Here is a 12,027-nt window from a genome sequence, read left to right as displayed (position 1 = left end):
ATAACCAAACCCAACAAAACAAAAACTGAAGGCAACCCCTGTGGCCCTCGATAAAGACTAACAGATAAATTATTGTGCATCCTCACAAAGGAATACTATGCAGTCATTGAGAAGAATGACTATATATGCAGACATGAAGAGACGTCAAGGCGTAATTAAGTAGAAAGCCTAAGCTATAGAACAGTAGGTACAGTATCATCTCCTTTTATTTAAGATGATATGGACATATGAATGCTTATATGTACACAGGAAATTTCTAGGAGGTTACCCATTACTGGAAACAGAGGTTACCTCTGAATAGTGGAAATAAAGGGTTCATTAGGTTGGGAAGTTTTCATTTTCCTTGTTGTGCCATTTTGTAGTTTGGATATTTTTTACAAAAGCAAATATTACTTTTTAAAAATAAAAATTTTAAGATGTCAATCAAAGCAAATTTAGGCACATGCTTTAAAAAAAATCAATGTACAAAATGGATAATCAACAAGGACCTACTGTGTAGCACAGGGAACTCTACTCAGTATTCTGTAATAAGGACTTCCCTGGTGATCCAGCAGCTAGGGCTCCCCGCTCCCAATGCAGGGGGCCCCGGTTTGATTCCTGGTCAGGGAACTAGATCCCACATGCTGCAACTAAGAAGTCCGCATGCCACAACTAAAGATCCCACACGTGGCAACGAAGATCCCACATGCATCAACTGAGACCCGGCACAGCCAAATAAATAAATAAATATTTTTAAAAAATATTCTCTAATAACCTATATGAGAAAAGAATCTGAAAAAGAATGGATATATGCATATGTATAACTGAAGCACTTTGCTGTACACTTGAAATTAACACAACATTGTAAATCAACTATACTCCAATATAAAATAAAAATTAAATTAAAAAAAAGAACAAAAACATCAATGTACAAAAGGGTCCATAATAAGCAGCAATGATCTCAGAGGGAGCAACTTTTAATTCCTTAAATGTTTCTGTTTTTAGTTCTGGATACCTCCAAATATTAAGTAATGTTCTTATTTCTCTCTCTCTCTCTCTCTTTTTATTTACCAATATTAAACAAAATTACTGACTTCATTAACCCGCCCCACTTACAGTCCCTCTCTCAAAATAGTTATGTAACTTCACATTTTTGGCTTCTCTGTTGGTCAGTTTATAATTTCAGATACTATGTTCGCATATTTGTTTTTTGCTCCATCAACTATATGTAGCTGGGGTCTCTCAATTTCTCTACTCACTGTGACCTAGCACCTCTCTGAGCCTAAGTTCCCTCACCTGAAAAAGAGCAGGTATGAAAGAGTCTGACTAGATAGCTAGTCACAAAACCATTTCTCTTTCTTCCTGGGCTCACAGCTGTTTCCCAGCCTCCCTTGCAGTTAGATGTGACCATGTAGTTGAGCTTTGGCAAGTGGAATGTGGGCAGAAGTGATGTGTGCCACTCTGGGTGTAGCCCATAAACACCCCTATTTGAGTCTCATTCTCTCTCTCTCTCTCTTTCTCTCCCCTCCCCCATCCGGATTTGACACCCAAGGTAACTTGAGATAAATGTACTGACGATGACAGAGCCTCCAGCAGTCTGGATCCCGTAATCATTCTGTGTCACGGACTTCCAGTACTATGTTGAACAGAAGTGATAATAGTGGGCATCCTTCCCTTATTCCTAATCTTAGAGGAAAAGCTTTCAATGTTTCACTAATGAGTATGATGTTTGTGGTGGGCTTGTCACATATGGGCTTTGTTAGGTTGAGGTCGTTTCCTTCTTCTCCTAGTTTGTTGAGTGTTTTTATCATGAAAGGGTGTTGAATTTTGTCAGATGCTTTTTCTGCATCTATTGAGATGACCATGTGATTTTTATCCTTCATTCTGTTAATGTGGTGTGTAATTTGCATATGTTGAACCGTCCTTGCCCCACACAGGTAAATCCCAATTGGTCGTGTTGTATGATAATTTTAATGTGCTGTTGAATTTGATTTGCTAGTATTTTGTTGAGGATTTTTACATCTATAGTCATCAGAGATATTGGCCTGTAGTTTTCTTTTCTTGTACTGACTTTGGTTTTGACATCCGGGTAACAATGACCTTGTAAAATGAGTATGGAAGTATTCCCTCCTCTTTCGTATTTTGGAAGAGTTTGAGAGGTATTGGCATTAATTCTTCTTTAAATGTTTGGTAGAATTCTCAGTGAATCCATCTGGTCCTGGGCTTTTCTTTTGGGGGAGATTTTTGATTACTGATTCAATCTCCTTACTAGTTACAGGTCTGCTCAGATTTTCTACTTCTTCATGATTCAACCTTGCTTGGTTCTACGTTTCTAGGAATGCTTCCATTTCTTCGGGCTTACCCAATTTGTTGGCATATATTGTTTATAGTAGTCTCTTATCATCCTTTTTATTTCCGTGTAATCAGTTGTAATGTCTCCTCTTTCATTTCTGATTTTATTTGGATCTTCTTTTTTTTTTAAGTCTAGCTAAAAGTTTATCAATTTCATTGATCTCTGTAAAAAAGCAGCTCTTAGTTTCATTGATTTGCCCTGCTCAGTTAACCCTTCAGCCTTTTCCCCCCAGCAAGAAAATATGCAGCCTATCTACACCATAAATATCTACACCATAAATAACCAGATAATCTCTCCTGGTTCAGAATTCTAAAAGCTTGTCATCAGCTCTACAGTTCACTTAGCAAATGATTGTGTGGCACTGTGAATTGCTATTTAAATATTTTGTTATCTTGCTTCTCCTGAGTCTTATGTCTAACCTCTGTAAGTAGATTATACTTTCCTTGAGGGCAGGAAACAGATATTATATGTCTTTGTATCACCCATGCCTCATTGCAGTACTGAGTTGGGCACTTAATATGTATCTGGTGATTTGATTTGAAGTCTCTTGTCACTTAACCTAATTTTCCAGTCTTTTCCCCAGCTATGGGCTGCCCCAGGCCCTTTTCACATAGCTCCTCCAATTCAGAGTCTGCTGTTAATTGTCTCCATATCTTTGCCTCTGCTGTGCTGCACATGCTCAGTGCCCCTGCGTTTGACTTTCATATCACTCCTGTTCAGATCACAGAGCTCCCCAAGGATATCTCACCCGGTTCTCACTCTTTCTGACGGGTCTAAGCCCTCTGTTGGGGCTCCAGAGGGTATTCGGGAGGTAGATGAGCCATGAAATGTTAAGTCAGGAGGGTGGAAACCCAGGCCAGCAGGAAACAAGAGAGGATCTGAAAGACCTACATTTTAAAGGGTCATCAAGTGTTGCAGGGATTAGCGTAGTTAATATTTTGGTGAATTTCCTTGGTGACTTTCCATTTTAGGAGAGCCTGGGCATGGTTAAGGTCATGCAGAGAGGGAGTATAGAGTAGGGTGGCTTCATAGAAAAAGTCCCTTTTAGATCTAATACTCCATGATTCAAAATTACTTACCATTATGTGTTGAATTGTGTCCTCCAAAACAGATACGATGAAGTCCTAACTTCCAGTACTTCAAAATGTGACTTTATTTGGAAATAGGATCTTGATAGAGATAATCAAGTTAAAATGAGGTCATTCAGGTGGTCCCTAATCCAATATGACTGGTGTCCTCATAAATTTGGACATAGAGACAGACACCCACAGAGAGACAAGATGATGACAGAGGCAGAGATCAGACATGCAGTTTCAAGTCAAAAAATGCTTGAGGCTACCAGAAGCTAAGAAGAGGTAAAGAAGGATTCTACCCAGAATCTCTGAGGAAGCATTGCCCCATGGATATCTTGATTTCAGAATTCTGGCCTCCAGAACTGTGAGACAATAAATTTCTGTTGTTTTAAGCCACCCAGTTTGTGGTACTTTTTTGCAGCAGCCCTAGGAAACTAACACACTTATCTTCTCCATGCTTCCTTCCCCCTATCCATAAAATGGGCACCTAATGTCAACCTCACGAGAGTGGGAGGCTTTTTGCTGAGATAAAAATACCAGTGGATTTTTATTTTTTAAACATTTATTTATTTATTTGACTGTGCCGGGTCTTAGTTGCGGCACACGGGATCTTCGATCTTCATTGTGGCATGCAGGATCTTTAGTTGCAGCATGTGAACTCTTATTCAAGGCATGTGAGATCTAGTTCCCTGACCAGGGATCGAACCCAGGCATTGGGAGTGCAGAGTCTTAGCCACTGGACCACCAGGGAAGTCCCACCAATGGGTTTTTAATTAGTTATGCAAAAGTCAGCTTCTCACTGAGTTTGCAAAATAAGCACAGGTGTTCCAAGTATGCTTTTTTTTTTTTTGGCTGTGTTGGGTCTTCATTGTTGCATGCGGACTTTCTTTAGTTGTGGTGAGCAGGGGCTACTCTTCCTTGCAGTGCGTGGGTTTCTCATTGCGGTTGCTTCTCTTGTTGCAGAGCACAGGCTCTAGGTGCGTGGGCTTCAGTAGTTGGAGCATGCAGGCTCAGTAGTTGTGGCTCACGGGACGGCATGTGGGATCTTCCCAGACCAGGGCTCAAACCCGTGTCCCCTGCATTGGCAGGAGGATTCTTAACCACTGTGCCACCAGGGAAGTCCCTTGACTATAGTTTTTTATTCTTTAACTATATTACTAGATTCTACCTCTTTATCTTTCATGAAGAAGTTCTGCTTCAATATTCATAGATTAAATTAGTCTGTGAATTTCTTTTTGTTGCTTTGTCAGGTTTCGATATTTATCTTAGTCAACTCAGGCTGCTATACCAAAACACTGGGGTGGCTTTAACAACAGAAACTTATGTCTCACAGTTCTGGAGGCTGAGAAGTCTAAGATCAAAGTCCCACCAATTTGCTTCCTGGTTAGAGTCTAATTCCTGGCTTACAGATGGTCATCTTCTGGCTGTCTTAACATAGCAAAGAGAAAGGGAGATGTCTCTCAGGACACTTTTTATAAGGACACTAATCCCATCATGAGGGCTCCATCCTCATGACCTCATCCAAACCTAACCACCTCCCAGTTGGAAGGCCGCACTTCCCAATACCATCACATTGGGTGTTAGGGCTTCAACATATGAATTTGGGGAGAGGACACAATACAATCCGTATCAATATTAATACCCTTCCAAAAAAAATCACTGGGCAGTTTCCTTCTTTCTTTTTGCTCTGGAAGAGTTTGGTGAGCTTTGGAATTACCTGTCACTTGTATATTTGAAAGAAACCATGGGGTTGTCTTGGACAACTTCCTCAGCTACTTCCATAGTTATTAGTCTGTTCAGGTTTTCTATTTCTTCTTAAGCCAGTCTTGGGGATTTTCATTTTTTAAATTTATTTTGGTTTTAAATCATCCAAATTTTCAAGAGGATTAACATTGCACTGTGTTAAATGGGCCTTCATTATTTCCCCCTTACCTTTATACTGTATAATATCATGCAACAGTTAAAGAGAATAAAGCAGATCTATATATGCTGACATGGAAAGATCTACAAGATAGAATGGGGGAAAAAAGCAAGTCTCAGAAAAAGAGAGAATCCATTTTTTAAAATAAGCTTTTATCATGGAATTAGAATCTCCTTTTTATACATTAAATGGATGTAAAATGGTCTAAAAAGATACCCACTAATATCTAGTTGTAGCAGTATTCCCCTTAGACCCGAGCAAGAGGGACCTCTCCCTTGGGCTTGCTCTTTAGAGGGGCTGCTCATCCTCCTTCCAGATGCACCACATCCACAGAGGACATGCCCATCTAGAGTCTGAACCTTCCTTCTAGACCAGCCTTCCTATTCCTGGGACCCCAGCATTCCTTCCAGAGTCTGTGGGGACCTTGCCTCAGGTATGTCTTCCTGAGGATGGAGTGTACCACTGCTGTGACCACTGCTAGGTCCTGTTTGAGGGGTGTGTGGAGAAACCTGGATGTGCAGGTTGCAGTCTCCATCTATGTATGCATGAGGCCCTGGTGGTGTAGATGGAGCCGGGCAAGGGAAGAGAAGGGAGGCCCTACACCACATTCTAGGAAGAAACTTTGGAGAGTCCAGGAATTCTAAATCCAAACGTGGTTTCTCAGGTCAATATGAAGGTATATTTGTCCAGGTAGGAGGATAGAACGTTTCTATTTAACAGTTTGTTAGCTGGACTTACAAAAAATATGTAGATATATGGTATGTTGGCCTTGGTTTGACTCTTGTCCTGGGCCCCGCAAATGTCATGGGGTTAATCATATTACTTCTGGGAGAGACGTGGAACTTGAGGGGGGAAAAGGGAGAGAGGGTGTTATGGGCAGAACTGTGTCCTGCAAAACCCACTCCAACCCTGTACCTAAGAATGTGACTCTATTTGGAGATGGGGCCTTTTAATGTGGTGATGAACTTAAAATTAGGCTGGGCCCTAATCAAACTGACTGGTATCCTTATAAGAAGAGGAAACTTGGACACACAAAGAGACACCAGAGGCTCATGTACAGAGGGGCGAACGTGTAAAGAGGGAAACTGTCTGCACCCCAAGGAGAGAGGCCTCAGAGGAAACCAACTGTGTGGGCACCTTGATTTTGAACTTCCAGCCTCCAGAACTATAAGAAAATAAATTTCTGTTGTTTAAGCCACCCAGCCTGTGGTATTTTGTTCTGGCAGCCTGAACTGACTTTAACTTTTTACTCTATTTTTTTCTTCTTCTTTGACTTTTATTTCTAATGCCTCTGTATCCATGCATTATTTATGTAATTAAAAAATACATATTAAAATGTTCTCTTATCATGCTTGTCTTTCATTTCTCATCCTAATTATGTGTTCTCTATATGTGGTCTTTTTCCTCTTGATTAGGCTGGCTAGTGGCTTCTCTATTTTACTGTGTAGGGATTTTTTCCACAATGAATCAGCTCTTCCATTTACCAATTCTACCTTTGTTTCATACTTTAATTCATTAATTTCTGCTTGTCTTCATTCTGCCCTTCTTTCCTTAGATGTATTTTGTTGCTCATTTTGTATCTTCCAGCTTTGAATGCTTGATTCATTTATATTTGTCTTTCTTTTTTCTTTTTCAGACATATAAGTGTTTAAGAAGAAATTTCCCTCTCATAATTTTTTTTTTTTTAGTTTTATTTAGTTTTGGCTGCGTTGTGTCTCCATTGCTGTGCGCAGGCTTTCTCTAGTTGCAGCGAGCAGGGGCTACTCTTTGTTCCAGTGCATGGGCTTCTCATTGAGGTGGCTTCTCTTGTTGCAGAGCACCGGCTCTAGGCGCACGGGCCTCAGTAGCTGCGGCTCAAGGGCTCTAGAGCGTAGGCTCAGTAGTTGTGGCACACGGGCTTAGTTGCTCTGTGGCATGTGGGATCTTCCAGACCAGGGATCGAACCCGTGTCCCCTGCATTGGCAGGCAGATTCTTATGCACTGGGCCACAAGGGAAGTCCCTCTCATAATGGTTTTAGCTGTATCTCATTGCTTTAGACACATAGTGTTTTCATCTTTGTTTTCCAATCTTGTTTGAACTTACAGTTTTGACTTTCTTTTGTTCTCAAATGGAGTTTTAAATTTTGAGGAGGGGATGCAACTAGAGATTATCATACTAAGTGAAGTAAGTCAGAAAGAGAAAGACAAAAACTATATCATATCACCTATATGTGGAATCTAAAATATGACACAAATGAACTTATCTATGAAACAGAAACAGAATCATGGACATAGAGAACAGACTGGTGGTTGCCAAGGGGAGGGGGTTGGGGGAGGGATGGAGTGGGAGGTTAGGGTTAGCAGATGTAAGCTTTTATATAGAGAATGGATAAACAACAAGGTCTTACTGTATAGCACAGAGAACTATAGTCAATATCCTATGATAAACCATAATGGAAAAGAATATTTTAAAAAAGAATGTATACATGTGTATAACTGAATCATTTTGTTGTATAGCAGTAATAAACACAACACTGTAAATCAACTATACTTCAATTTTAAAATAAGTAAATAAATTTTGAGGAGGGTTTTAAAAGATTTTTTTTCATTTATTTATTTGGTTGCACTGGGTCTTAGTTGCGGCATGCGGGCCCCTTAGTTGCAGTTCCCTGGCTCCTTCGTTGTGGCATGCAAACCCTTAGCTGCCGCATGCATGTGGGATCTACTTCCCTGACCAGGAATCGAACCCAGACCCCCTGCATTGGGAGTGCAGAGTCTTAACCACTGCACCACCAGGGAAGTCCCAAGGAGGGGGTTTAATTTTTCCATGTGGTTCGGTTTTTGTCTCATTTTTACTTTTTTTTTTTAAATGTATATACTAGTTTTTTTGTTTTTTGTTTTTAAATTATTTATTTATTTATTTATTTATGGTTGTGTTGGGTCTTCGTTTCTGTGCGAGGGCTTTCTCTAGTTGCGTCAAGTGGGGGCCACTCTTCATCGCGATGAGCGGGCCTCTCACCATCGCGGCCTCTCTTGTTGCAGAGCACAGGCTCCAGACGCCCAGGCTCAGTAATTGTGGCTCACTGGCCTAGTTGCTCCGTGGCATGTGGGATCTTGCCAGACCAGGGCTCGAACCCATGTCCCCTGCATTGGCAGGCAGATTCTCAACCACTGCGCCACCAGGGAAACCCCTCATTTCTACTTTTTGTTTTAATTTCTGGTTTTATTACTTGGTGGTCAAAGAAGTCTCTACTATTTCTATTTGGGGGAGAATTACTGGTATTTTCTTTATAGCCATGGTCAAGTTTTGTAAATATTCTCATGGGTGTTTCAATGGAAGACATATTCGCTGTTTACATATTCATTTGTTTGCACAATGCCATATTATCACTAATATCAACCTGATTCATTGTTTGATTCGGATCCTCTGTATCCCTTTGTGACCTGTGGCTCTTGGTAAAGCCCTTTAGCCAGTGTGGTTGAGCTGATTCACCTCTGTTCAGCTGGCATTGTACAAAGGTGATATCAGAGTGTGATTCTCACCTCTCTCTCCTCACCTTGCCCTTAGCTTGTTGGTTTGATATAGGAGCCCAGCTCAGAGAATTACAAGCGTGGTAAAGTTACAGGGTCATCCTTACAGCCCTGATTCCCATCACCCCGGGGCTTGAAGACAGTCGCAAGGTGTGACCTTCCCTAACACTCTTGAGTCCTCTTTTGCTCTGAGTTCTCATCTTTCCAAGTAAAGATGTTGGCCAGACCCTTCCAGACCCTCTTACTTACTTTTAGGAAACCTGTACCTACTTAATATCCGGGAGATAGGCAGGGAGTCTCCATGTCTTCCTTAAATGTGTTACAGATATCTCTGTGCGTCTGGAAGGGTACTCTTGCCAATTTGCTCAACTCTGCCACATTCATTTCAGATGACACGTTCTTCTGTTACTTGCTCCGTCAATTTGTCTCTGCTGCTGCTGTTGTTCACCTGAAAGGTGTTGGAGAGGGTCAGCGGGGCTTTCACTCTGCCACCTTTTCCTCCTCATACCCATCAAAGCCAATTGCTTCTGTCTCTTGCCACGTTCTATGAAAGCCAATAGCTGGATCCTCACTAAATTGAGAGACTGTGTGCTGAAGTGTCTGACTCAAAATAAAAGCTATTAACTTTATGGATCCTTGGGAATACCTCAAAGGTCATTCTGAAACTAGAGTTCAGCGGGAAGCCCATGTGCTTGCTGATGAGGACAGACAAGGCGTGTTAAGGTGCCTTTGAGAGAGAGCACAATGGCTTCAATCACATGTCTTGAGGACGGAGAGATGCTCCCTACTGTATCTCCCACAGGCAGTTCGAAGTGGCTTCTAGATAAGCAGCAACCAGGCTGCTCTGGTTTAATAATATTCCTCTTATTTTCCTGAGCAATACCAAGGAGTCAGTTGAGCTGTCTATAAACACAGTATTCTCAAATTTTCTTTGCTTTTTCTTTACTGTTTTACCTTTCTCTTTCTCCTTCCCATTTTGTTCTTTTTTCTTTCTTCTCCTGTTCCTGCAATAAATTTGAAAGCATCAGTGTTTCTAATGTCCAGGAAGTATTTTTACGACTCTTTTTCTTTGCTTTAGACCTTATTGGCTCTTTCTTTAACCATAATTCTCACCTCCTCATAGTAGTATTTTACAAAACAGGAAATTTCTATTTACTGTAACTGGCAATTATTCTATAAACATTCTTCATGTGTATTGGTCAGGTTTCAGCAGGTTGTGCTGCAGAACAAACAACCCCAAGATCTTAGCGGCTGACCACCACAGTGGTTTATTCTCACTCACATGACACAGTGGTTTATTTCTCACTCACATGACATGTCAGTTACAGCTCTGTGCCAAGTCCTCTTCATTCTGGATCCAGGATGCAGGAAGAAAGGGAAGATCAAAGGGCAAAAGGGACAAACTAGCCAAATCTAATCCCTTTTAGAGGGCTTTTCCAGGAGTCCGCCCTTTCTTGGTTCAGGTGGGTCACTCAGCAGCCTCCTACAGCGCAGGCAGCTGCTCCAGCACCCGTTCCTACAGTCTACAGCAGCCAGAAGCACTGAAAGGCCAGTAGCTTCCCCCAGCATCCCCACCTTTGGCAATTTTGTATTCAAGTGCTTCCATTGAGATACCTCAATGGTATCAGGATAGCTTTCCCTGGTATGATAGAGGGCAGTTTTCTGGCAAGTTCCACCAGGGCAGACCTCAGTAACTTCTCTGCTGTTCAGTGAACCACAGCTGTGCCCAATCCAACAAAGTCTGGACCTCAGCACTGGAGGGCATAGGGGAGGGGAAGCTCTGTCTCAGCCCTGAGAGTCATGACTGCTCCTTATAACTGCTACTTCACCTGTGTTCTTCAGAGTTCTCTTTACCTCTTACTAGGCAACCCCTCATTACTTCAATCCTCTGTTATAGTCAATAATTCTTTATATTACACTTTCCCTATTCAAATTACCATGTGGTTTTTCTCTCCCGATTGAATCCAGACTAATACACCAGCCCAGCTTTGTTGGGTCACATCTCATTGGCCAGGACTAGCTGCCAGTGCTGGGAAATGTAGCTCTTTAGCTGGGCAGGTGGCCACTTCAACTAATCCAGGGTTCTGCTAACAACGAAGAAGGAGTTGAGGTCTTACATAAACAATGTGCAGCGTTGACCTCAACAAAAGTACATATTGATAAGGATGCCTTCCAGATCTCCAGTCAAACTTCTCTGCTTTCTAGGACAATTCCCTTGACCACACCCATTGGTGAAAATCCCCACCTGCCCACATCTCCAGGTGAACATTCTTACCTGTCCACGTCTCCAGGCTCATTTCACACCATCCTCCCCGATACCATGGATCCCTTCCCTTGAAAATCCCCTCAGTCCTCCTAGAAAAGGATTACATAAGCAGAAACAAATTCAACAAGTATGATTTGCTCTATTATGAGCATTACACAGACTGAATGTCCCACAGTGTCCCCCTGAAACAGGTGGGAAGGGGGCAGGGCACAAACTTTAAAAGAATGACATAGCCTTTGGATATGACATAAACTGGTTAGAACCAACTAGGTCCAAGATGGCAGAAGATTCGACTTCCAGTAGACCTTGAGCTTCATTTTATGCTCATTGTAATACATTAGCATATGCTAAATGACACCAGGGCCATGACAGTTCTGAGGCTAACCATAAAAGGCCAAAAAGTGGGCGGTGGCCCAATTCTTGGAAATCTCCACCCCTCCTCCAAGATAGTTGGAATAATCCTCCCACTCATTAGCCTATGAAATTACCCAGCCCATAAAAACTAACCATACCATATTTCGGGGTCTCTCGCCTTCTGAGATAGCCCACACTCTGTCTGTGGAGGGTGTTTCTCCCAGGGCCACTCTCGCCTTTTGAGACACACCATGCTCCGTGTATGGAATGTGTATCCCTCTAAGTAAATCCACTTTTTACCTATTGCTTTGTCTCTCACTGAATTGCTGAGACATAAAGACCCTGAACTTCAGTAGGTCCTGAGACCAGATATGTGATTTTAATTAAAAGACAGTGGATTCAAGTCCCCATCTGGGTTTTGACCAGGTTCGAGTTCCAGCCCATGGGTTCAAATCCCAATCTGAGTTGTGCGGTTTCACCCCCAGTCTTTGAAAGCCCCCCAGTCCCTCCAGCCTCTCAGAGTCTCTAGACAGCCTGCCCACTGGCCCTCCATGTGCTGTGACCCATGTCG

The 12,027-nt window shown here is 42.0% G+C and overlaps 1 protein-coding gene and 1 long non-coding RNA gene across 3 annotated transcripts in view; one reads left to right on the top strand and one right to left on the bottom strand.

The window, feature by feature from the left end:
- LOC309645278 (lipopolysaccharide-binding protein-like) overlaps positions 1-10,103 on the top strand; it is a 42,309-nt gene extending 32,206 nt beyond the window's left edge. Inside the window, exon 15 of one of the 2 annotated variants that reach the window (XM_082430235.1) lies at positions 6,963-10,103. In XM_082430235.1, coding sequence (XP_082286361.1) covers positions 6,963-7,070 — 108 coding nt within the window. In that variant the 3' untranslated portion in view covers positions 7,071-10,103. Of the gene's footprint in view, positions 1-3,443; positions 4,431-6,962 lie in introns of those variants that run through there. The other variant, XM_082430237.1, reaches the window with a different exon arrangement.
- LOC309645412 overlaps positions 1-12,027 on the bottom strand; it is a 280,748-nt gene that overhangs the window by 164,978 nt on the left and 103,743 nt on the right. The window lies entirely within an intron of this gene.

The sequence above is a fragment of the Balaenoptera physalus genome (genome assembly GCF_965194825.1).
Source record: "Balaenoptera physalus genome assembly, chromosome: 16".
NCBI classification, from domain to species: domain Eukaryota; kingdom Metazoa; phylum Chordata; class Mammalia; order Artiodactyla; family Balaenopteridae; genus Balaenoptera; species Balaenoptera physalus.
Note: the sequence above shows the minus strand (reverse complement) of the source record. Positions and strands in the feature narration are given on the sequence as shown.